General features: G+C 45.6%; 1 protein-coding gene across 2 annotated transcripts; it reads right to left on the bottom strand.

Moving 5' to 3' along the window:
• Nucleotides 1–4,823: 4,823 nt before the first annotated feature.
• jade1 (jade family PHD finger 1) lies at nucleotides 4,824–27,274 on the bottom strand. 2 transcript variants are annotated; one of them, XM_033643082.2, is made up of 12 exons: nucleotides 27,130–27,274; nucleotides 26,049–26,131; nucleotides 24,045–24,127; nucleotides 23,064–23,131; nucleotides 21,117–21,274; nucleotides 20,400–20,584; nucleotides 18,634–18,845; nucleotides 18,075–18,242; nucleotides 17,106–17,222; nucleotides 13,995–14,597; nucleotides 7,849–7,966; nucleotides 4,824–6,647 (listed from the first exon to the last, which is right to left on the bottom strand). In XM_033643082.2, exons 3-12 carry the CDS (start codon nucleotides 24,091–24,093, stop codon nucleotides 5,590–5,592), a joined length of 2,736 nt encoding a protein of 911 aa, XP_033498973.2. In that variant the 5' UTR covers nucleotides 24,094–24,127; nucleotides 26,049–26,131; nucleotides 27,130–27,274; the 3' UTR covers nucleotides 4,824–5,589. The 2 variants fall into 2 exon arrangements, with proteins under 2 accessions (XP_033498973.2, XP_033498974.2); XM_033643083.2 differs by lacking the exon at nucleotides 26,049–26,131 and having other exon boundaries at nucleotides 27,130–27,267.
• Between the last annotated feature and the right edge of the window lie 294 nt (nucleotides 27,275–27,568).

The following is a 27,568-nucleotide window of genomic DNA, read 5'->3' on the forward strand; positions in this document are numbered from 1 at the left end:
AAAGATGTCATACTCTTTACTCTACTGTCAGAAATAATGGTAAAGTACATCATTAGAAAAAAGTCATAGGACGAAAAGTCACAAACATTTTCCCCACAAGTGTCCGAGTATATTATGTCATAAAGATGTCAAGTATATGTCATGGTGTCATAAAAGGACATTCAGAGTGTGCTGTAAAAATGTAACAAACAATGTTAAATATATCAATCAATTCAATCAATTTTATTTATAAAGCCCAATATCACAAATCACAATTTGCCTGTATTTAGGCTATATAAAAAACAATTCAAATTATACTATACATTAAAAGATTTTACAAAAAATGTCAGTATAGTTTGTCACATCGAGATCATATTTCTCCTGTTTTAGCTTCTCTGCACTGGCTCCCTGTAAAATCCAGAATTGAATTTAAAATCCTACTGTTAACTTATAAAGCTCTAAATGGTCAAGCTCTGTCATATCTTAGAGAGCTCATAGTGCCATATTATCCCACCAGAACACTGCGCTCTGAGAACGCAGGGTTACTCGTGGTCCCTAAAGTCTCCAAAAGTAGATCAGGAGCCAGAGCCTTCAGCTATCAGGCTCCTCTCCTGTGGAATCATCTTCCTGTTACGGTCCGGGAGGCAGACACCGTCTCCACATTTAAGACTAGACTTAAGACTTTCCTCTTTGATAAAGCTTATAGTTAGGGCTGGCTCAGGCTTGCCCTGTACCAGCCCCTAGTTAGGCTGACTTAGGCCTAGTCTGCCGGAGGACCCCCCTATAATACACCGGGCACCTTCTCTCTCTCTCTCTCTCTCTCTCTCTCTCTCTCTCGTATTCTATTACTGCATCTTGCTAACTCGGCCATTCTGGATGTCACTAACTCGGCTTCTTCTCCGGAGCCTTTGTGCTCCACTGTCTCTCAGATTAACTCATATTGCAGCGGTGCCTGGACAGCGTGACGTGTGTGGTTGTGCTGCTGCCGTGGTCCTGCCAGATGCCTCCTGCTGCTGCTGCCATCATTAGTCATTAGTCATACTTCTACTGTTATTATACACATATGACTATTGTCACACATGTATACTGCCAGATATTAATACATACTTTCAACATATTGTACCACAGTAGCCAGAACTATAACTATAATATTATTACTTTCAATAATGTTGTTGTAAGCTACTGTTATTACCTGCATCTCTCTCTCTCTGTCTCTCTCTCTCTCTCTCTCTCTCTGTCTCATTGTGTCATACGGATTACTGTTAATTTATTATGCTGATCTGTTCTGTACGACATCTATTGCACGTCTGTCCGTCCTGGAAGAGGGATCCCTCCTCAGTTGCTCTTCCTGAGGTTTCTACCATTTTTTTTCTCCGTTAAAGGGTTTTTTTGGGGAGTTTTTCCTGATCAGCTGTGAGGGTCATAAGGACAGAGGGATGTCGTATGCTGTAAAGCCCTGTGAGGCAAACTGTGATTTGTGATATTGGGCTTTATAAATAAAATTGATTGATTGATTGATTGACAGTAGGCTCAGATTGGCGCACAATGCATGCCGGTTACTTTTGTGTCCGACTTCATCCCGACTTGCTCTGACGTATTACAAAAGTGGACGGTGATAAAATGGCGAGAGTGAGGTGACTGCAGTTTTTAGAGCCAGGCGCTGCTGCTGCTCTCCACCGACTGCACCTCCTGGCTCTCACTTGATCTAACAGCTGATTGGTTTAGATGCTGACTCAACAAGATGACGTTTTAGATAAACTTTTAATTTTTGTTGAATTTCAGAGATTTAAATTTGATTTGTCTGATTTGAAGGTTTATTCTGTAACAGAAAACATGTTGTGTGACTGATGGTGAAGTTTAGTCGTCACAGACTGAAAACATTCATCATAAACTATACAGAGTCTATTGTGTATTAACACTGGGCTGGTATTGAAGTCTTTAACATCACACAGACTGGTGGTCAGTGGGATGTGAGTGTTTCTGTGACTTCCTGTACGGACTAAGTGTTGCTGGAAACTGTTGGACTTCACCGCAGCTTTTTGTCACTGCCTCCTGCTGCAGCTGCCTGATCTCGTCCACTGTCCAGGTGAGTAGGAGGTGAGCTTGAACGAGCCTTTTAGCCTCTTTTTAGCATACTACACTCATTCTTTGACATGCTCCTTTTTTTCAAATACTACAACATGACGTTTTTTCACAATTTTTGATGACATGCTAAACTAAGACGTTTTTTCGTGATTTTGCGTGACATACTATACGATGGCATTTTTTCAAGATGTTGGGTGGCATACTATACTATGATGTTTTTTCAAGATTTTTGTCAACATGCTGTACTATGACTTTTTTTTCACAATTTCTGTCGACATGCTATACTATGACTTTTTTTCACAGCTTTGACAACATAGGTGATCTTGAACGAGCCTTTTAGCCTCTTTTTAGCATACTACACTCATTCTTTGATATGCTCCATTTTTTCAAATACTACACCATGACGTTTTTTCAGTTTTTGATGACATGCTAAACTAAGACGTTTTTTCGTGATTTTGCGTGACATACTATACGATGACATTTTTTCAAGATGTTGGGTGACATACTATACTTTGACGTTTTTTCAAGATTTTGCATACTATACTATGACGTTTTTCCAAGATTTTGGACGACATGCTATACTATGACATTTTTTCAAGATGTTGGGTGACATACTATACTATGACGTTTTTCCAAGATTTTGGACGACATGCTATACTATGACATTTTTTCAAGATGTTGCACAACATACTATAGTATGACGTTTTTTCAAGATTTTGCATGACATACTATACGATGACATTTTTTCAAGATGTTGGATGACATACTATACTATGACATTTTTTCAAGATGTTGGGTGACATACTATACTTTGACGTTTTTTCAAGATTTTGGACGACATGCTATACTATGACGTTTTTTCAAGATTTTGGACGACATGCTATACTATGACTTTTTTTTCAAGAGTTTGAATGTCATACTATAGTGTGACATTTTTCAAGATTTTGGACGACATGCCATACTATGACGTTTTTTCAAGATTTTGGTTGTCATACTATAGTATGACATTTTTCAAGATTTTGGACAACTTCCTATAGAACGACGTTTTTTTCAGGATTTTGGACAACATGCTATACTATGACGTCTTTTCAAGATTTTGCAAGACATACTATACTATGACGTCTTTTCGAGATTTTGCAAGACATACTATACTATGACATTTTGTCATGATTTTGCACGACATGCTATACTATGACATTTTTTCAAGATTTTGGATGACATGCTATACTATGACGTTTTTTCAAGATTTTGCACGACATACTACACTGACTTTTTTTCCTGATTATGAACGACATACTATACTATGACGTTTTTTCAAGATTTTGGACGACATGCTATACTATGACTTTTTTTTCAAGAGTTTGAATGTCATACTATAGTGTCACATTTTTCAAGATTTTGGACGACATGATTTTGGACGACATGCTATACTATGACGTCTTTTCAAGACTTTGCAAGACATACTATACTATGACTTTTTTTCAAGATTTTGGACAACATGCTATACTATGACGTTTTTTCAAGATTTTGGACAACATGCTATAGTATGACATTTTTTCAAGATTTTTGACAACATGCTATACTATGACATTTTTTCAAGATTTTGGACGACATGCTATACTATGACTTTTTTTCATGATTTTGGACGACATGCCATACTATGACTTTTTTTCATGATTTTGGACGACATGCCATACTATGACTTTTTTTCATGATTTTGGACGACATGCTATACTATGACTTTTTTTCATGATTTTGGACGACATGCCATACTATGACTTTTTTTCAAGATTTTGGACGACATGCTATACTATGACGTTTTTTCAAGATTTTGGACGACATACTATACTATGACGTTTTTTTCAAGATTTTGGATGACATGCTATACTATGACTTTTTTTCAAGATTTTGGACGACATGCCATACTATGACGTTTTTTCAAGATTTTGGTTGTCATACTATAGTATGACATTTTTCAAGATTTTTGACAACTTGCTATAGAATGACGTTTTTTCAGGATTTTGGACGACATGCTATACTATGACGTCTTTTCAAGATTTTGCAAGACATACTATACTATGACATTTTGTCATGATTTTGCACGACATACTATAACGTTCCTTTTCAAGATTTTGCACAGCATATTTTTACATTAGTTTGGACGACATAGTATACTTTGACATTTTTACGAGAACATGCTATACTATGATGTTTTTTCAAGATTTTGGACAACATGCTATGCTATGACGTTTTTTCAAGACTTTGGACGACATACATGTAATATGACGGGGTTTTGTCTTATTATACTATGACCTTTTTTTACATGATTTTTGACATGCTGACATGTTACTCTACTAGGCCGTTTTGTACGTCAAAACAAGTCGTACAACATAAAAATAAAAATAGTATTTTGTGGCATGAAAATATCATTTTAAAAAAAGTTTATGATGTAAAATCGCTGTAGTGTATGTGTTCAGTATTTCATCGAAAATTGCCCTGGTGTAGTCTGTTTATATAAAATGTTAAAAAAAAAAAAAAAAAAAAGGTTAGTATGTTAAAAATTTACCAACCAGGTCACAGTCTAGCATGTTGTAAAAATGTAAAAACAACATTAATATGTTGACTGAAAGTCACGTGTTGTATTGGCACAAGAATAAAAGAACAATGTAAAGTCCACTTCTGTGATCTTTAATATTTGCTCCGTCCTGAAATGGAGTCTTCAAAAACAGCTGATGATGAATCAGACACGACTCACAGACTCAGGTCCTTTAGAGATTTTATTCCTCTTTAAGACAAAGACAAAAACAAGTTTCATTGTGCATAACAGTAGTACAGCAGCGGCCGAGGGTACAAAATGCTTTTTCATTTTTCAGTGTAAAAATAACTCTCCTCATACGTCTCACCTGTGCCGTCCTGTTGTAGTGCAAACGCTTCAAATCAAAGTTAGGCACATGATGGATACGATACGATCGCAGTTCAATTACACTTAAATGCTGATGACAGTCATGTCGTTCTGGATTCCTTTTTCTGAGCGTGTTCAACATGGCAGACTGAAGAAATGATGACAGCGGGAGGTTACAAGGTAAGCAAAGGGCAGTTTGACTTCCTGTTGGATGAAGCAGATAAAGAAAGACCTAGAGAAGATGGAGGTTACCTGTCGGCTGGTTTCACTAAGTGCAGCTGAGTTTAACACTAACTATAAGTTCAATGCAGGCGTGTGGTCCCAGCAACCATCACTACGTCTCCGTGCTTGATGCTTTTGCTTGGATCTGAAAATGTGAGCAAGCGTTTAAGTGGCAACTTGACATCTTTCTACTTTAAGAAAAAAAAAAAAAAAATAAACCTAGCTGAAAATAAAGTTTTCAGATTTACATATGTTACAAATAAAAAATAAATATCAGCTCTGTTTTTTTCATGGAGGCATTTTTCGGATTCATCAAGAAAATAACAGGTACAAAGAGCGCCCGTCCATCTGTCTCCTCCCACCAACACAGTGCAGCTTATGTTCAAAGTGTAGCTCCGCCATCAGGACGCCAGCACGCCTCGGCGGATGATTTCGGACCCGTAGCGGCGACCCAGAGACGAGTCGCCCCTCAGCTGGTGCGAGTGGCATCGCTTCAAGCAGGGCTCCATGTCACCATCGCCTGGTTTGGAGTCGGAGGCGTAGCCGTCATTCTCTGTCCCCGTGCGGAGTCTGGTCCTGGGGAATGACGGCTCCGGCGTGTTGGTCAGAGGCCTCAGCAGTGGCTTGCGGGGCTCCACCTCCTCCTGTTCCTTCACCGTTGCCGCCAGAGGCCTCATGCTCCTTTTGGGGATCCTGAACTTCCCCCAGCTCTGAAGATGTCCGCCCATGTGTCTGCTGGTCGTATGTGAGTTGTTGGCCTGAGCTCTCCTCAGCCAGCCATTAGCTTTGGCGGTGGTGGCAGCGGCAGAGTCTGAGACCTCGCTGGCTCTGCTGAGTTTAGTGTTGGTTGTCCCGTCCAGGGAGGCGGGGCTTCTTTTGGTCATTCCTTCATCGATGAAGTAGTCGTCAGTGTCAGAGTTCCTGATGTCGACCAGCCGGATGGACACGGTCTTCTCCAGGTGTTTGGAGCCGAACCTGTTCTTCACCTGGCTGGGGAAGCTCTCCGTCACATCGCTCCTCCTCTTCCTCTTTCTCTCGTCTTGTTCGTGGTTATTGTCTCGTTTCCGTCGGGCCAGCGCCTCATGTTCGGGCCCCGGGGCCTCCCTCCTGGGGCCCTTCCTGCTCTCCAGTTTGTGCAGCTTGACTGTGACTGTTTCCTGGATGACCTCTGGCTTCTTAAGCTCTGTGCTGATGTCAGAGCTGTGGAGTTTGGCGTTGTGGGCAGGCTCCGCCTCTTTAATTCGGGGCCCTTTACTGTCCTTGGTCTCCAGTGGTTTGCTCAGATTTTCCTTCCTGTGAGTGTGCGGCGAGTCCGACAGGCTTTTTCTTTTCTCCTGCTTCAAAGAGCTTCGTTTGGTTTTGAGTCCAGAGTGAGTCCAGGAGTAGCAAGACTGCGAGCCCTGAGACGATAACCAGCCCACAGAGAAGAGCTTCTCCAGATCCTTCGCCGACGGATCACCTGGAACACACACAGGACACACACACACACACATTCAGCACCACTTTCATGTTTTCATATTATCCTGCATCATGTCGTGATGACGGGATCTTATGATTCTGTAAAGGAGACTCTTCAGTTGCTGCACCACGTGAACAACACAGCTCCACACCAACAGCTGACCACAGTTGAGTCCATCTCAGAGTCATTCAGTGAACTTTGGTTTAGTTTCTCACAAATTCAACCTCAGGGTCGGAAACATGCCGAGGTTTTTCAAAATTCTGGGTAATTTATAAAAGTTCCTGCGGTAGAAAAGGGGCTTATGTTAGCACTATTAGCACTGTTAGCTCAATGCTAAAGGGATTTTGTGGCTAAAAATCCAGCTGTTCATTTATACATCTTGTACATACAAAAACAGATCCGTCTGTTTCAGATGCTGTAAACGTCACTGCCCTCGTACTTCTGTGTGTCTTTAATGATGTCATAGACACAGCCTAGAGGGCGGAGTCAGAAGTTACAACCAACAAGGCGATGGTGGAGGAGGGTGTGATATTGTACCTTTGAATGGAGGCAGTGTTGTAGACAGTGGTGGTCTGTGACGTGTGGGCGGAGAATTGTTTTCCTTGTTTTACTGAGTTGTTCTGTTCTGACATTATTTAAATGTCTTCATCTTCTCCTACAGTCGTATCTCACCTGAACTACTCTACACTGCCTCCACCGTCTCTGGTGGCTCTGCTTCGTTTCACCTGTAAGCTCTCAGACAATGTGCTCAGATACAGACGAGATGAAGGCAGAGTGCTGACAGAAACTCCGCCTGTCTCTGAATCTGATGTGGAATCTGTGTGAAATGAGTCCTAACATGAACTGAACTCTACACTTTCCTCCACATGTATAATCTATTACAATAATCGATCTGCAGACACGCAGCAGCTCTCAGAGTGAAGGAGTGACCGCTGACACTTTATGTATTAACCTTTAAACTACCACGCTGCTTCGGAGCAGTCAGAACCAAATCAAAGTCACACAGAAGCTCTGACACCACAGGCAGAGACATGAACTATGAAGCCACTTCAACGAACCAGGAAATCTTTTCACTATCTGTTTGACTAACCCGTCACACTGGTGTCTGATAACTGCTGCTACAGAGCTGGTTATGGACGAGTTCAGTCCTATCCAGCCGGCATGTATGATGCTGACATGTTCTGTGGCGTTGCAGACTGACCTGAGAGCAGCTCGTGGTCAAGCAGTCGGACTTGGTGCTGGAAGATCTGTTCCTGGACTCTCCACAGCGAACGCTTCATCTTCTCCCTCCGAGTCACCATGTAGGTCAGGTTACGCACCTGAGGAGGAAGGTCAGAGGTCAGAGGTTAGAGGTTAGATTATTTGATCTTCTCCTTTCTTTAAAGATATCTTTCATTTATAGTTTATTATTAAATGTGTGACAGAGACTCTTCATGTGTTACCGACAGACTGAACACACATGATGGAGGAACAGAGTTATTGTCAGTTACACTCTGAATCAGTTTGTATATTAATGTAACGTGTCGTTAAACTGAGGAGTTCAGACAGACAGCAGGTCGTCAGTGAGGTCATTACAGGAAACCTTCAGCTCTGGTATGTGGTTATTGCAGTATATATCCTTATTAACAGGCTATGTACCACAGTCTTTTAAGGTAGCTGTAATTAAACCTCTCCTAAAAAAGCCCACCCTGGATCCAGAGGTGTTAGCCAACTATAGACCAATATCTAATCTTCCCTTTATGTCAAAGATCCTTGAGAAAGTAGTCGCAGACCAGCTGTGTGATTTTCTGGTTTAAATCTTATTTATCTGATCGTTTTCAGTTTGTTGACGTTCATAATGAATCATCCTTACGTACCAAAGTTTGTTTTGGAGTTCCGCAAGGTTCTGTGCTCGGACCAATTCTATTTACTCTATATATGCTTCCTTTAGGTAACATCATTAGAAATCACTCTATAAATTTCCATTGTTATGTGGATGATACTCAGTTGTATTTATCGATGAAGCCAGAAGAAAGTAATCAATTAACTAAACTCCATAACTGCCTTAAAGACATAAAAAATTGGATGAGCAGCAATTTCCTGATGTTAAATTCAGACAAAACTGAAGTTATTGTTCTTGGCCCCAAACAACTCAGAGACTCTTTATCTGATGACATAGTTTCTCTAGATGGCATTGCTCTGGCCTCTAGCACTACCGTAAGAAACCTCGGAGTAATATTTGATCAAGATTTGTCTTTTAATTCTCATTTAAAACAAACCTCACGGACTGCATTTTTTCATCTGCGTAATATTGTGAAAATTAGGCCTATCCTGACCCGAAAAAGATGCAGAAAAATTGGTCCACGCTTTTGTTACCTCAAGGCTGGATTACTGTAACTCTCTATTATCAGGTAGCTCTAGCAAGTCCTTAAAAACTCTCCAGCTAATTCAGAATGCAGCAGCACGTGTACTAACAGGAACTAAGAAACGAGATCATATTTCTCCTGTTTTAGCTTCTCTGCACTGGCTCCCTGTAAAATCCAGAATTGAATTTAAAATCCTACTGTTAACTTATAAAGCTCTAAATGGTCAAGCTCCGTCATATCTTAGAGAGCTCATAGTGCCATATTATCCCACCAGAACACTGCGCTCTGAGAACGCAGGGTTACTCGTGGTCCCTAAAGTCTCCAAAAGTAGATCAGGAGCCAGAGCCTTCAGCTATCAGGCTCCTCTCCTGTGGAATCATCTTCCTGTTACGGTCCGGGAGGCAGACACCGTCTCCACATTTAAGACTAGACTTAAGACTTTCCTCTTTGATAAAGCTTATAGTTAGGGCTGGCTCAGGCTTGCCCTGTACCAGCCCCTAGTTAGGCTGACTTAGGCCTAGTCTGCCGGAGGACCCCCTATAATACACCGGGCACCTTCTCTCCTTCTCTCTCTCTCTCTCGTATTCTATTACTGCATCTTGCTAACTCGGCCATTCTGGATGTCACTAACTCGGCTTCTTCTCCGGAGCCTTTGTGCTCCACTGTCTCTCAGATTAACTCATATCACAGCGGTGCCTGGACAGTGTGACGTGTGTGGTTGTGCTGCTGCCGTGGTCCTGCCAGATGCCTCCTGCTGCTGCTGCCATCATTAGTCATTAGTCATACTTCTACTGTTATTATACACATATGACTATTGTCACACATGTATACTGCCAGATATTAATACATACTTTCAACATATTGTACCACAGTAGCCAGAACTATAACTATAATATTATTACTTTCAATAATGTTGTTGTAAGCTACTGTCATTACCTGCATCTCTCTCTCTCTCTGTCTCTCTCTCTCTGTCTCTCTCTCTCTCTCTCTCTCTCTCTCTCTCTGTCTCATTGTGTCATACGGATTACTGTTAATTTATTATGCTGATCTGTTCTGTACGACATCTATTGCACGTCTGTCCGTCCTGGAAGAGGGATCCCTCCTCAGTTGCTCTTCCTGAGGTTTCTACCGATTTTTCCCCGTTAAAGGTTTTTTTGGGGAGTTTTTCCTGATCAGCTGTGAGGGTCATAAGGACAGAGGGATGTCGTATGCTGTAAAGCCCTGTGAGGCAAATTGTGATTTGTGATATTGGGCTTTATAAATAAAACTGAATTGAATTCAAAATTGAATATATGATATTTATATCTTTACAGCTGTGACAGTTGAGAACACAACCTGGATCAGATCTAAACTCATAAACTGTCTGTCTCTACTGTGGCTGCTGTGTCCTGAAGTCCCACAATGCTTTGTGTTGTCATGATCCTGTTGTCTGTTTTTTTACTTGTTGGTATTTATTTTTATTTTTATGCTCTGTAAGGACCTGTGTCCACATGTTCTCTGTGAAGAGCGGGTGAGAGCTGCTGCCTGGAGAAACAGCGCCGCAGCCTTGCCTTTTTTGAGAGGCTGCTCTAAAAATCTCTGCACTTTTAAAAAAGGCGCCACTGACGTCACCGCTGCGTCTTTAGCTCTGCTGCTGTCAAACTGTCACAGCAAAGACCGAACAGCTGATGTTTGGGAGCAGATCAGCTGCAGGACGCCGAGCGCTGAGCTTTTATCACCACTTGTTTTCAAAGCTTAAAGTTAACTGTGTCAGCCCTCTGTTCATGTAGCGGTACTTTAGCTACCAGGCTAACGCTGAGGTGACCCTGAGTTGACCCTGAGGTGACCTGAGTTGACCCTGAGGTGACCCTGAGTGGACCCTGAGACGACCCTGAGGTGACCTGAGTTGACCCTGAAGTGACCCTGAGTGGACCCTGAGACGACCCTGAGGTGACCTGAGTTGACCCTGAGGTGACCCTGAGTGGACCCTGAGTGGACCCTGAGTTGACCCTGAGGTGACCCTGAGGTGACCTGAGTTGACCCTGAGGTGACCCTGAGTGGACCCTGAGTTGACCCTGAGGTGACCTGAGTTGACCCTGAGGTGACCCTGAGTGGACCCTGAGTGGACCCTGAGACGACCCTGAGGTGACCTGAGTTGACCTGAGTTGACCCTGAGGTGACCCTGAGACGACCCTGAGGTGACCTGAGTTGACCCTGAGGTGACCCTGAGTGGACCCTGAGACGACCCTGAGGTGACCTGAGTTGACCTGAGTTGACCCTGAGGTGACCCTGAGACGACCCTGAGGTGACCTGAGTTGACCCTGAGGTGACCTGAGTTGACCCTGAGACGACCCTGAGGTGACCTGAGTTGACCCTGAGGTGACCCTGAGTGGACCCTGAGTGGACCCTGAGACGACCCTGAGGTGACCTGAGTTGACCTGAGTTGACCCTGAGGTGACCCTGAGACGACCCTGAGGTGACCTGAGTTGACCCTGAGGTGACCTGAGTTGACCCTGAGACGACCCTGAGGTGACCTGAGTTGACCCTGAGTTGACCCTGAGGTGACCCTGAGTGGACCCTGAGTTGACCCTGAGACGACCTGAGGTGACCCTGAGTGGACCCTGAGTTGACCTGAGTTGACCCTGAGGTGACCCTGAGTGGACCCTGAGACGACCCTGAGGTGACCTGAGTTGACCCTGAGACGACCCTGAGTTGACCCTGAGGTGACCTGAGTTGACCCTGAGGTGACCCTGAGACGACCCTGAGTGGACCCTGAGACGACCCTGAGTGGACCCTGAGACGACCCTGAGTTGACCCTGAGGTGACCTGAGTTGACCCTGAGGTGACCCTGAGACGACCCTGAGGTGACCTGAGTTGACCCTGAGACGACCCTGAGTGGACCCTGAGACGACCCTGAGGTGACCTGAGTTGACCCTGAGGTGACCTGAGTTGACCCTGAGACGACCCTGAGGTGACCTGAGTTGACCCTGAGTCGACCCTGAGGTGACCCTGAGTGGACCCTGAGTTGACCCTGAGACGACCCTGAGTGGACCCTGAGTTGACCCTGAGTCGACCCTGAGTTGACCCTGAGGTGACCTGAGTTGACCCTGAGGTGACCCTGAGTGGACCCTGAGGTGACCCTGTGGTGACCCTGAGTTGACCCTGAGACGACCCTGAGGTGACCTGAGTTGACCCTGAGTCGACCCTGAGGTGACCCTGAGTGGACCCTGAGACGACCCTGAGTCGACCCTGAGTTGACCCTGAGTCGACCCTGAGTTGACCCTGAGGTGACCTGAGTTGACCCTGAGGTGACCCTGAGTAGACCCTGAGTTGACCCTGAGACGACCCTGAGTCGACCCTGAGTTGACCCTGAGTCGACCCTGAGGTGACCCTGAGTTGACCTGAGGTGACCCTGAGTGGACCCTGAGTTGACCCTGAGACGACCCTGAGTCGACCCTGAGTTGACCCTGAGTCGACCCTGAGGTGACCTGAGTTGACCCTGAGGTGACCTGAGTTGACCTGAGGTGACCCTGAGTTGACCCTGAGACGACCCTGAGGTGACCCTGAGTTGACCCTGAGGTGACCCTGAGACGACCCTGAGGTGACCCTGAGTTGACCCTGAGACGACCCTGAGTTGACCCTGAGACGACCTGAGGTGACCCTGAGGTGACCCTGAGTTGACCCTGAGGTGACCCTGAGTTGACCCTGAGTCGACCCTGAGGTGACCCTGAGTTGACCTGAGGTGACCCTGAGTCGACCCTGAGGTGACCTGAGGTGACCCTGAGGTGACCTAAGGTAACCCTGAGTTGACCTGAGGTGACCCTGAGGTGACCTAAAGTGACCCTGAGTCGACCCTGAGTTGACCTGAGGTGACCCTGAGTTGACCTGAGGTGACCCTGAGTTGACCTGAGGTGACCCTGAGTCGACCCTGAGTTGACCTGAGGTGACCCTGAGACGACCTGAGGTGACCCTCAGTGGACCCTGAGTTGACCCTTAGGTGACCCTGAGTTGACCCTGAGTCGACCCTGAGGTGACCCTGAGTTGACCCTGAGTTGACCTGAGGTGACCCTGAGTAGACCCTGAGGTGACCTGAGTCGGCCCTGAGGTGACCCTGAGTTGACCTGAGGTGACCCTGAGTAGACCCTGAGGTGACCTGAGTCGGCCCTGAGGTGACCCTGAGGTGACCCTGAGTTGACCTGAGTAGACCCTGAGTTGACATGAGGTGACCCTGAGGTGACCTAAGGTGACCCTGAGGCAACCTGAGTCGGCCCTGAGGTGACCTGAGTTGACCTGAGGTGACCCTGAGTTGACCTGAGGTGACCCTGAGGTGACCCTGAGTGGACCCTGAATTGACCTGAGGTGACCCTGAGTCGACCCTGAGTTGACCTGAGGTGACCCTGAGGTGACCCTGAGTTGACCTGAGGTGACCCTGGGTCGACCCTGAGTTGACCTGAGGTGACCCTGAGGTGACCCTGAGTTGACCTGAGGTGACCCTGAGTTGACCTGAGGTGACCCTGAGTTGACCTGAGGTGACCCTGAGGTGACCCTGAGTGGACCCTGAATTGACCTGAGGTGACCCTGAGTCGACCCTGAGTTGACCTGAGGTGACCTGAGGTGACCCTGAGTCGACCCTGAGTTGACCTGAGGTGACCTGAGGTGACCCTGGGTCGACCCTGAGTTGACCTGAGGTGACCCTGAGTTGACCTGAGGTGACCCTGAGGTGACCCTGAGTTGACCTGAGGTGACCCTGAGTTGACCTGAGGTGACCCTGAGTTGACCTGAGGTGACCCTGAGGTGACCCTGAGTTGACCTGAGGTGACCCTGAGGTGTGCTGAGTACATCATTTCCTGTCTCTTGTGCTGCTGTAACTTGTGACTGAATCTACAAAGGATCAAACTTCTCTTCCTGCTGTCAGACTTTATTTAAAAGTATTTTCTTTGGTCACTCCCTCTTCCTGCTCCTCTTCCTGCTCCTCCTTGTCCCTGCTGCTCTGTGAACTACAGGAAGTGAGGTAGAGACCTACCCTCTCCAGGTCCTGACGGAGGTGCGTGAAGAGCTGCAGGCGTCGCAGCAGCACCTCGTGCTCGCGGCGTGCCAGGCTGTCCTCCTCGTCCTTCTTGGGCGTGAGGAGCGGCTGGTTGAAGTTGGCTTTGCGTTTGAGTTTCCAGTACTGATACAGGAAGTCCACCACCTCTGGCGGCAGCTTCAGGTGACTTGCCACCTCCTCCACCTCCACAAACTGGTAGAAGTCCTCCTCCATCTCCTGCAGCTTCAGCTTACGGAGGCTGACCCTCTTCTCCTGCTGGCGACTGGCGAGCGCCTCCAGATCGCTGGGCGTTCTGTCGATGTGCTGAGGAGCCACATAGGAGGATGAAGAGGAGGAGACGGCGTCTTCCTCCCCTCTGACTCTGCCTCTTCTCCGTCCCTTCTTGTCTCTGGTGCTCTCCTTCTCCTCCTCGCCTCCCGAGTCTCTGTCTCTGGACTCGGCGCCATCCAGCCCAGAGTGTTTGGGGCAGTAAGACTTGAACTTGACCTCGTCGTCCTCGGTGAGGATGGTGTTCATTTCAAGGCTGGCGTGGAGGCCGCACGTCACGTGGAAGGCAGTCCGGCAATTTTTGGCTGAGCACTGCGGCAGCAGACACACACTCAGTTAGTCACACCTTCATTCATTATACTTAATATTTATAATATATCAATCTCTCAGCCGTCATCTCTACGATCAATCGTAACGTCCAATGACTGGAAATAATTTACAGCTGAAGAGTCTGCTAATACAACAATGACATCATGAACCGTTTGTACATATTGATTTTATATTTGTATCACATGTGATTAAACACTGGAGCTAAGAGCAAACATTCAGACATGGTGGTTTTATTTTTACGTTGTTAGTCTCAGGTGTTCCCATTAATAAAAAATAATAGTTAGTACAAAGTAGAACCTTCTTCAAACAGACACTCTCTAGGGGCCGTCAAACGCCAGAGTTGGCGTGGTTAGGGATTTGCGTGGATTAAACGTCCGCGCCCTCACTAGTCAGCACCAGAAATGTTGGTCGGTTAAACCACTTTGTGTTTTATTCATGTACGAGGCAGCTTAACTGTCATACAGCCGCCCGCCACTAGTGGGTGCTACAGCGCTGTCAGACAGCACACTGGTAATGCTCCAGTAGACTGGAGCTTTAAACTGGAGAGACGTTCTCTCATAAACCAGCACTTTGATCTAGAAAATGAATTCAGCAGCAATGAATCTTTTTTGAGACGTTTTATTATTTGTTAACTTTAAGAGGTGTTGTCAGATGATGTGCAGGTTCATATTCATACTACACGCAGCAACATGCCTCTTCATTATAACTTACATGTTGTTTTATTAACTTTAAAGTGAAGTCCATCATTTCTGTCAGATAATCTGCAGGATTCAATGTGCCCCACATTTCAGAGGCACTTTATTTATTTCAGATGTTATTTAAGTGGTTGAACTTTTGACTGACCTGCATCATGTTCACGTTCATACGGAACGGCACGAAGTGTCTCGTACTTCAGCAGCATTTAAAATCCAACATGGTTGTTGAAGATTGTGATTAAAGGCTTCAGAGGGCTCTGAATGTGCACAATGTGTTTGGGACAATGTTTCAAACACTTCATAATAAACTGTGATAAATGCTGACTGTTGTGTTTTCCTTTTTTAGACTCGTCGACTCGTCTTAATCCTCATTGTCACTCCTGCTCTCTCCTCCCTCCATCACTCTGCTCTCCTCTCATTTCCTCCACTCCCCTCCCCTCCCGTCTTGTCCCCTCTCCTCCCTCCATCACTCTCCTCTCCTCCCTCCATCACTCTCCCCTCCTCCCTCCATCACTCCCCTCTCCTCTCATTTCCTCCACTCCCCTCCCCTCCCGTCTTGTCCCCTCTCCTCCCTCCGTCACTCTCCTCTCCTCCCTCCATCACTCTCCCCTCCTCCCTCCATCACTCCCCTCTCCTCTCATTTCCTCCACTCCCCTCCCCTCCCGTCTTGTCCCCTCTCCTCCCTCCGTCACTCTCCTCTCCTCCCTCCATCACTCTCCTCTCCTCCCTCCATCACTCTCCCCTCCTCCCTCCATCACTCTCCCCTCCTCCCTCCATCACTCCCCTCTCCTCTCATTTCCTCCACTCCCCTCCCCTCCCGTCTTGTCCCCTCTCCTCCCTCCGTCACTCCCCTCTCCTCTCATTTCCTCCACTCCCCTCCCCTCCCGTCTTGTCCCCTCTCCTCCCTCCATCACTCCCCTCTCCTCCCTCCATCACTCTCCTCTCCTCCCTCCATCACTCCCCTCTCCTCCCTCCATCACTCTCCTCTCCTCCCTCCATCACTCCCCTCTCCTCCCTCCATCACTCCCCTCTCCTCCCTCCATCACTCTCCTCTCCTCCCTCCATCACTCTCCTCTCCTCCCTCCATCACTCTCCTCTCCTCTCATTTCCTCCACTCCCCTCCCCTCCCGTCTTGTCCACTCTCCTCCCTCCAGCACTCCCCTCTCCTCTCATTTCCTCCACTCCCCTCCCCTCCCGTCTTGTCCCCTCTCCTCCCTCCATTACTCCCCTCTCCTCCCTCCATCACTCTCCTCTCCTCCCTCCATCACTCTCCTCTCCTCCCTCCATCACTCTCCTCTCCTCTCATTTCCTCCACTCCCCTCCCCTCCCGTCTTGTCCACTCTCCTCCCTCCAGCACTCTCCTCTCCTCTCATTTCCTCCACTCCCCTCCCCTCCCGTCTTGTCCCCTCTCCTCCCTCCATTACTCCCCTCTCCTCCCTCCATCACTCTCCTCTCCTCCCTCCATCACTCCCCTCTCCTCCCTCCATCACTCTCCTCTCCTCCCTCCATCACTCCCCTCTCCTCCCTCCATCACTCCCCTCTCCTCCCTCCATCACTCTCCTCTCCTCCCTCCATCACTCCCCTCTCCTCCCTCCATCACTCTCCTCTCCTCCCTCCATCACTCTCCTCTCCTCCCTCCATCACTCCCCTCTCCTCCCTCCATCACTCTCCTCTCCTCCCTCCATCACTCTCCTCTCCTCCACCCTGAGGGTTTTCCTAACACGCTGGGTGAAGCGTTGCTCGTCACGTCTCATTAGACGCCGTGGCGGCGGTGAAAGGTGAGCGGCGACTCTACCTGTATACACGCTCCAGTCTTCTCTTTACACAGGCAGCAGATCAGAGCCCATCTGTTACTGGGGATGTGCGACACGTTGGTGATCGGCTCCATCTTCTCTGGATTCCCGATGCTCACCTGCACAAACACATTCATATTGATGCTCCAGCAGAAATCAAACCTCCAGAGTCTCTGCGTCTTTCATGAGTAATAAAATAAGACATTTTATTATAAATGAAACATTTTGCTGATAAAGTTTGTGTAGAAACTAAAGCAGAGACTGAGCACTGCTGCTCTACTCAAACCAACGAGTCTCTCTTTTGGAATTAACCTAAATAAAACTAAGATTCTTCGTTCAGTTGCACTTTTTATTGTATGATTCTAGCATCACAGTGCACCTTCAGACTGGTGCAGCGCTGACACTTCAGTTGTGTGTCGTACAAAACTGTGAAAACATGTCGTCAGGTCTGAGGAATGAATGATGAGTCATCACAACACCTCTTCACTCTGCTCATTATACACATTATTATATATATATATATGTATGGTTTATTGACGAGCTGAGGCTGTACAGATTATGACAAGTATTTGAAGGTACTTTAAGAAATGACATCACAATAAGTATAAACACCAGTGTGGGCGCTGACGGAGCTCAGAGACCGAAGGGTTAACTTCATGTTCTTGTTCAGACGCTGGAGACAAACTCAAACAGCTTCTGTCTGCATGTTGTATTTTATACAGTAAAATGATGCGTTCACAGACAGAGGGAAGAACGACTTCTCTGATTATTGATTATTGATTCTTTATTCCCGCTGATGGATCATCTGTCACAGCTGCTCAGTGACTTATTTAACCAGGAGTGACCTTTGACCTATTTATCACAGGGTCACACAGAGGACAGGAAGCGTTCAGGACAAACAGGAAGTGACACGTATCTAAACACAAACTGTTTGTTGTAATAAACTGTGGAGAGGAGGAGTTTATCGTCACCTCTGGAATCCACAAGGCACAGCTGACGTGGACCCACTTGGTTCCACTTCTGGTCGGCTTCATGGCTCCGCCCTTCTTGGGACACAACTGGCACTTTGGCAGGATGCCAAGGGCGCAGATCCGACACAGCCAGCTGCCCTTTGGGACCTTCTGGATGCCGTAACACGCCTGGAGACAGACACACACACACACACACACACACACACAGAGAATGAGTCAGCTTCAGACAGCAGGAGGATGAAGGTACAGCACACAGAGTGCGTGCGTGTGTGTCAGATAAAGCTACAGCTACATCTGATATGACAGGTGAGAGGAGTCGTTTTCATTTTCACCACAGTGACGCCGCGACCTTCATCACTCAGACGCGTCAGGTCAGTTCAGATGTTTCAGATTTCACTCTTCACATCTTTTTATAAAACACGTCTGTGGGACTCGTTTGTGCTTCTGTCTGAACTCAGATTCTATATTTTACAGTGAAAGTCTGATTTTAATCATTAAAAATACGTATTGGTTCTTTGTTGTTGATGTACGGTGAGTTAAAGGTGCGTTGACCTCTGACCTGGTGAACGCAGATGTTGCACTTGTCACAGAACACCATCTCGTTGTTGTCTTCGCCGTCAGGTGACTGGCACACGTCACACACCACGTCCTCATCGTACTCAATGCCCAGCCCCTCCTCCGTCTCCATGGCGTGCGTCATGTTTTCGTGGCAGCAGCGCTCAAACTCCTCCATCACCCGCTCCATGGTGATCTCGTCCAGCAGCGGCGAGGCTGGAAAAACAGGAAGTACAAAGTTTCCTGATTTTATTGTCACAAAGTCTCTTCTGATGTCATGAAAACAGTTTCATCATCTCACCACTTATTAAACTGCTGTTTATTTAAAACACACTCATTTCTTTCTGCTGCCATTTTGGATTTAACCCTTTACTATCCAACATGTGTAATTAGAGGTCTGACTGCGAGGTTTACTCAGTGAGTCATCTCACCACGAAGAGAGTTTAACTGGCGACAACAACGAGCATCTAAACACAGACGTGGTCACAGAAACCTAAAATAAAAACTCTCCCCATGAACCCTGAGAACCCAAAACTCTGATGTGAAGACAGACTGCAGCCTGATGAGGAGACGGAGCGAAGCTGAGACAAGAAGACAAATGATTTGTTCTCTGACTGTAAACCAGAGATGATCATTAAAGTTCATCTGAAATACTAATAACAGGTTTTAAATCAAAAGGATGTGTCTGAGTGAAGCGTCTCACACAAACTCTGAATGGACAGAAATACTTCAGGATGTTTATGTTTTCAGTTTGTCTCTAAAATGTGATAAATATTGGAAAAAACAAAAATCTGATTTGACTTCGAAGTGATTTTTTTATTTCTATATTTATTTCATTTTCTTCCTGTCAGTGTTCAGACACACAGAACGAACTGTAGCTGATGAATGAGTGAAGATTTCTCCCTCTGGCTCTCCATGAATCAAAGTCACATTACAGAAGATGACGACGCGTGTGGACGCAGTGGCTCATGGTTCTCTGTCACAGTGCCTGACTTACAGTCTCCTTCTCTGGACCGTCACACCTCATGAACTGTCCTGATTGTCATTCCCAGTCTGGGTGACATCATAACAACACCTGCCTCTTATTATTGATTATTACTTATTCATTCTGATGTGTTGGTGATGTGATGAGGGTAGTGTCACTGTGTCCCGTGTAGCTTTGACATGTCGTTGGTATGATGACAATAAAGGAGGAGAAAAGAGGACACGTTAGTCCTGACGCCACAGTGTGACCTCACTCATGTGTAGCATTTCACCTGTGAGGTCCCTGATGTCCTTGGTTTTGTCTGCTTTTATTTTTTTATATAAAAACCCATCAGGCTTTATAATTCTTTGACATATAATAGATGAGTTGACAGATAACTGAATTTCCCCTTGAGCATGAATAAAGTTATTCTTCTTAAATAATAAAAGCATCAAATATAAGTGATGTGGTTCATCACATGACAGGATATTGTTAACTTCACAATAAGCCACCACACAATGTTGATTCGATTCAACTGAGGAGTCTAAAATCAACACAAGACAATGTCTGTAAATATGCTGTCGTCTTTTTCTTGGCCGTCAGATTAAAGTTTGAATGTTTAAGAAGGAGGTGTGTTTGATGCGGTGACACCGACGTGTCATGGGAATAAAGGTGGGTGTTAAAGATGATGATGATGATATCGATGGTTTCACTTTGTGTCGGTGACATATTTGAATCAGTCCAGATCGATGTGTGGTGCACCCCTAATCATCACCCTCAGTCCGACCCTCTGCTCTGTGACTCACCCATCTCTGAAAACTCCTCGTTGGCGATCTGCATCCAGGCCACGTCCTCCTCGTTCAGGTCGTAGCGGCACATCCCATCAGCCAGCGTTCGGATGTCCACGTAGCCCAGCGCCTCGGCGCCCGACGTCCGGATCAACTTCTTTGGTCTGACGAACATGACCTCCTTCCCCTTCTCTGCCAAAACCCTGCAGGGGACAGTCACCTTAGTTTGTGCTGCGTTCACAGGGTTAGGGTTAAATGTTAGCACACACGTGGACGTCATCACATGAAGGAGACAGTTTCTGTGCTCTGACAGTTTTTATCACTCAAACAACAAATGAGACAAATTGTGTGTGTGTGTGTGTGTGTGTGTGTGTGTGTGTGTTCCAGCAGCAGGTCACAGACACACTCTTTGTAATGACACCAGGGGGCAGAGTTTTCACCTGACACGTCCAAATAACACTTAGCATGTTTCTGTTGGTGGGTAAACAGTGCAAGCTGGAGGCAACACATGACACGACTCGTGTAAATACAGCTTTGGTGTTTTAATCTTTCTCTAACTTCGTCCTTGATGTATCACAAACTGTCCGACTGAGAGCCGTCAAATCTAATTTAAATTAAACTGCGGCTCTGTAAGCCTCCTGTCACTTTAATCTGAGCGGTGACGTCTCCGCGCAGAGGGGTGACGTCTCACTCAGGGACACACAGGATCACACATGGCGCTCTCTTCTGTCCTACCTGGCGACGGGCTGCGGGATGGACTGAGGGCTGACGGGAACCTGGACGCCCTTCTCCCACTCCTGCCTCCACGGGTCGGCGAGGACGTAGTAGTCCTCTGGGTTCAGCTGGTGCGAGTCGTGCACCTTCATGGCGGTGATCAGGTCGGTCCTGAAAACCTGCAGCATGAAAACCAGAGTCAGAGTGAGTCAGTGTGACGTGCAGCGGGGACACGTTTGGATTTGAAACCTCCTCTGAATCTTCTGAGCAAATATTCACCAGTGAAAAAGCAGAATGAGAACAAATGTAACTCTGCAGATGTTCTCATCTTACAGGCGCTGACAGATCGATCTGCTCTTCACTTAATGTCTATTTGTGCACTGATTTTATTTCATGTCTATTTTATTCTACTCCACTCTAGATCAATGATGTCATCAAGCTCATATAAGCTCTATAACGTTCAGGGTTCAGTGTGTGTGTGTGTGTGTGTGTCTGTGTATCTGTGTCTGCACTGCTTTAAAAAAAACAATCACAGAAACTGGCCAATCAGGATCCAGCTGAGGCCTGAGTCATTGTTTTGTTTTGATCTGACTGGCTGCTGATGGGAGGGCGTGTACAGAGGCCTGCAGGGGCCAAGTCCACAGACTGTACAGGAGATAAGAGCAGCCCACAGAGCCAGAGCACAACCTGCGACACGGCGTCAGCTCATCTCACAAACACTTGAATCACATCTATTAAACATTATTCATTTATGTTTTTACAGTTGGGTTTTTCCCCAAAGATCCAAAACAAAAATAATACTAATGAAACAATGAATAAAAACACAATCAGAGCATCGGTCCATGAATTAATACGTCCACTGAAAGAAATTAATTCATTATTTTAATGAATGTTTTCAGTCATTTCTTAGCAGATATCAATAACATTTGCTGGTTCTGCTTCCATTCATATTTTGAATGTACATATTTATTCAACATACGATGCACATAACTGTACATACTTATTATGTTTATTCTTATTCTAGTTTTTATCCTACTGACGTGTTTACTGCAGTGAACATGACAGAATAATATATATTTTATATTTCTGACTGTAACACTGGTTTAATGGAGCATATATTACTATACTCTGACACACTTAATATCTGAAGTACTGCTGTCAAACACTGTCACATAACACACATCTTTTATTTATATCTTATTGAATTTATGACTTTAAATTTACATACTTCTGTTTCATACTCTTATTTTTACTTCTTATAATTCTCTGTTCTTCACATCAGAGCGGCTGTAACCGATCAGTTTCCCTTCAGGGATCAATAAAGTATCTCTGATTCTGCGTCACTGACGACAACGACTGAAGAGTTTTGGTCTGTTGGACATAAGAAGCTTTTAAAAGACGTCACTTTGGGAAACTCTCATCAGCATTTTTCATTTTTGTCTTTTACATTTTACAGACTAAACTATTAATTGCAGAAGGCCTGTGTTCAGGCTTGAACATGAGCGCAGAAGATAATTCATCAACTCAGTACATTATTTATTTAAGCTATGATCGTTTTAATGAGCAGAGTGAAGTTGTGATGGATTCATTCATTCATTCCTCTGACATGATAATTAGGTTTCACACAGTTTTGCACGACACACGAGCAGGTGAGACGAGGTGGCAGCCTACATGGAGTTGGGATCCTTTGGAGGTTTGATGGTGGTGGAAGGAGCATGCTAACATGTTTCCTAACCTGGCAGTGATTGAATGTTTTCACCATCCAGTCAAAGAGACGGAGAACCAGCTTCATGTGAGGGACTGGGGCCTGGGGGGCTTTGATCACGGGTGTGGGTCACAGGCCTTTTATTAACAGGTGCAACTTTGACTGAGACATGATGACAGGTAACGGGTCTGTTCTGGTGCTGAGCTTTATGGGTGTGGGCGGGTTTTCAGAAATGGACCTTGTGCAGGTTGAGACGCACGTACCTCAGAGGGTTTCTGTCCGGTCCCTCTCCTGTGCTGTGATGAATGTTGGGACCAGCAGGTAGAGTTACCTGAGGGAGAAACACAACAGGCTCTTAAACATCTGATTTCTTCTTCGCCTGTTTCTGCTGCTACTTCAGAAACATATGAATTCTCCCCCCACCCCCAGGAGGAACTAGAAATACATGTGTGGCTGATTTGTATAGTCAAAATGGTGCACCTGACATTTTCTGTTTTCTGTTTCATGTCTTTGCTCGTCACTGATTTGACTTTGGGCTGACTGTAAAGTTACTGACAGCAGCAGCAGTCGTTTAATGACTCCATGTCAGAGCTCAGAGTCCTGAAGTCCTTTATTCATCAACTGTTTGTCTCACAAACCCTGAATCAGACCTGAGCTCAGATAGCTCAGAGTTTTTATACCAGACTGGATGATAAGAAGATCCAAACCATCTCTATATGACATGGTAAAACCCTGCCCATCTGACACTCTGTGGAGGATGAAACAAATGGAACAAAGCTGTTGACTGGGGTCAGATCTGGGCCCGTCTGTCTGACCTGCAGGAATGTCTTTAAAGGTCCAAGTGTCCCTACTCTGTCGCCTGTCTCTCAGACTGTAGACCCTCTTTTTCCTTTCCTTAATCTTTGTCCATCTGCCGCTCGCCTTTCCTTTTCTCAGACTGGGTTTCCTTCCTGAACATGGAGCACACATTTACTGACACTGAGAACAAAGACACACTTTCTGACACAGAAACTGATGATGTAACATTTACACATGTGACCACACTGAAACATCATCGTAATGTAATAATCATATTCCAACCAAAGTGATATTAGGTGGTTATTTCAGGGAGACAGTTGACGTTTCCTCTGCTGCAGCTTTCACTTGTACAAATTGAGGAAGGTGGCACAAGTTGTGCTCGACCTCATTCAGCTCTATATTTGGACGGAGTACGAGTGAGTCAGCAGAGACAATATTTTGCTTACTTCCATTGTCGGAGTCATCGCTGCTGCTGGGGTGCCTGCTTCTCTTCATTGTCGTCTGTCTGCAGAGCTCCGGCGTGAGGACACTAAACACAGAGCAGACAGCTCACAACAACAACAACAAAAACAAAAGTTTGGGAGGAATATTTAAAAAGTCCGGCTCAGAGACAGGATTTTACAGGACAGTGAAGAAGAGTATGATGAATTCCTGACAAACATGAGAATAAGTTTAACAACTTCTGAGGACTCACAGCTGATCAACATTCAGCATGAAGTCAGTTCCACCATGAATAAACACACACTCATCATGACACACACAGCTGCTGCTGAAAACACTGAAAGGTCACATTTCCATGTGTTTTCCAAAATAAAGCAGGTACAGGTGCTCCTACAGAAACACTGTGCACGTATCAAGACACTTCCAGAAACACACACACTTCATATTCACACACTTTAAACCAACCATCAGGATTTCTGTCAACTTGTGATGTCACAAATTTACTACAGAGACAGGCTGACACATAAACATTGTGAAAAGGTCCTTCTGTATTTCCTGTCGTAATGTTTTACAGTGTATGTGAATGACATCAGCATCCTGCGCAGCGGATGACACATCAACTGAGCTGCAAACAGATGACAGCTGATTGACAGCTGACTGACAAGTGATTACAGTTACATATTGACTGACAGCTATCAGAAGCTGCAATGACGGATGACAGCTAGGGGTGTAAATCACCAGCTTCATCACAATACGATATTATATTGATTTGTTTGGATGACGATACGATGTTTGCCGATATCACAAAGTCTGTCACAATACGATTTTGATTCGATTCGATTCAGGAGCCTGCGATCGATATGACGTGATATCATATGCCCATCTAACACAATCATTTACATCAACTCACAAAAACAACTAGAATATGATTTGACCATTTTATTTCTGAGCTCTGTTTGTTGTTTGAGCGGAGGCGCACTTGCCCAGAAATGGTGACACAGACGTGCTATGTGAATTTCAAAATAAATGTGTATCTTTAAGATGACGATATGGATCGATGTTTTCATTTTGCATCGATATAATCGGATCGTTAATCAATGAATCTATGTATCGATGCGAATCGATGTATCGTTACAACCCTAATGACAGCACATTAAAGTAACTGGTGACCAGTCAAATAGTGATGACAGGAACATTAATTGTTTAAGTGAACAACATAATCATCAGATACTGCAGATGTATTTTCACTGTCACATTTATAATCTGGTAAAATCTACAATCAACTTTAAAGTTAATTTAATAAATAAGTTCATTTACAATCACAATTCATTTGTAATTCCTGAAATGTTTGGAGATGCTGTTTCAACACAGTCAAGATGCGATCCTTAATATTCTCTTGAACAATATACACCGGCCACAACTTCCTCCTGACCGTGGCTCTGTGCGTGATCGTACTTGTTTTAGCGTTCAGTAGCAAGAACCGTTTTTCTGTTGCATATCGTGTCGATAACTGTGATGAGCAAAAGTAGAGAATAACCTTTGACAGAACATCTTTAATGATGGTGTCACCAGTACATTTATAACAAAGTTTAACAAAGCGCTGGTGAATCTCTGCCTCACAGTCAGCTCAGCTCAGCTCAGCCTGTCATCACATCTTTGACATCAGTCCTGTGAGAGCACGGTGACGTGCAGCATGCTGCTTTGTTTAGAGCCACAAATCACAAAACAGTAATGGAAACGTGATAGAGCTAAAGCATACAGAGTGTGTGTTTTTATCCTCTGTCCCTGTGTGTGTCTGGATGTGTTGTGTGGTAAGCTAATGGGTGCCTGAAAGTATCAGGGTCCCTGCAGCTCCTGGAGGTGAGTCATGGGGCACCTGAGGAGATGCATCGTGTCTCTAATCAAACCTTGATTATAAACACCAGAGTTACACAGTAGTAAAACCTGCTCAGTGCTGCAGCTGCAGATGTGACAGCACAGCAGCCTGTTAGATGAGGATGAGTACATACCACAGTCACTGATGATGATGATGATGATGATGATGATGACAACATGCAACACAGACAGCCAACACCATCAGGAACTCTAAAACCTGCGGACAGGTGGAAATATCTCAGGCTGTGTAGCAGGATGCACAGGGGGGAAGGTGCTAACCCTAACTAGCAGGCTAGGCTAACAGCAGCTTAGCCCTGGTTTGAGTGTGACGCCCCTTTTTCCAGCAAACACGCACCACAACGTATCGGCTAACTAGCTAGCGGCTAACTGTAGCTAGCAGGCTAAAGCAGCTAGTGTTTACTGTTGCCCCGGCAACACAGCGACACACGCAGGACGCTATTACTGTGTTTTTACGGTGTGATCGCAGCTAGCTTTAAATCAGACCACACAGCGGTGCATTTTTTAAATCACACTGAAAATGCTGGCCGACTAACGTTAGCCGGAGCTAATCTTCCCACCGCCGTTACGCAACGTGCGGGCCCACCCACACCCGGCGCCTCCGGTGCAAATGTTGTTCATGATAAGACTTTTCAAAATGCTCCGGTACGCCTGTTAGCTTAATTAGCATCCCGCAGAGCGAGACACCGGTTCATAGCAGCAGGTTTACACTTCAATATGCAGCGTTTTCTACCGGCAGGTGTGCACGGTGAATTCAGCTGACGTTAGCTCGTTAGCAGGAGGCTACTCTCCTCCTGTGTAATGTGGTTGGCATTAGCTTTAGCTCGTGTTGCTAACATAACGTTGCTTGTATGGCGCCCCCTCATTAAACAGCTAACTGTCAAAGGTTAAGGGTCAATAATAGAACCAAACTAACTCCCTGCCATCGGCACGTTATTGATCTGTGATTATTAATTAATAAACAGTCGGTGTGTGAGCGGAGTGTGTTGGTGGGCAGCGGGGCTCAGTGTGGAGGGTTTACCACAGGTTAATCTTTGGCGCCATTTTAAATGACGATGTTTCGTAGCGGGCTGCTGCTGCTGCCTCCATACTGCTCACACACTAACTACACTTATATTCATTTAAACTACACACTCTGCATTATAACCACATGAATCAGAGCCCCGGAGGACCGAAAACAAACATTAGGGTACATACAGAGCACGTCAGGCCGAGGAGAGCCGGGCTTTGGGTCTCAAGTGAAGCGCAGTTTGAGCTCAGAGTTCCGCTTGACCCGCATTCCACATACACAAACACAGCGTAGCTGAGAGCGAGCTGCGGCCGGGAGGAGGGGACCCTGCCCGGGCTGCAGCTGCGCCTCTGCGCCGCTGGAGGGGGCCGGAAACACCGCTCAACAACCATCATATTGGCACATCATACAGGACCATCATACAGTCCTGTATGATGGTCCTGTATACTGGACCATCATTGTAGATTCTCACTGAAGGCATCAAAACTATGAATGAACACATGTGGAGTTATGTACTTAACAAAAAAAGGTGAAATAACTGAAAACATGTTTTATATTCTAGTTTCTTCAAAATAGCCACCCTTTGCTCTGATTACTGCTTTGCACACTCTTGGCATTCTCTCCATG

Source organism: Epinephelus lanceolatus, chromosome 15, assembly GCF_041903045.1.
Source record: "Epinephelus lanceolatus isolate andai-2023 chromosome 15, ASM4190304v1, whole genome shotgun sequence".
NCBI lineage: Eukaryota > Metazoa > Chordata > Actinopteri > Perciformes > Serranidae > Epinephelus > Epinephelus lanceolatus.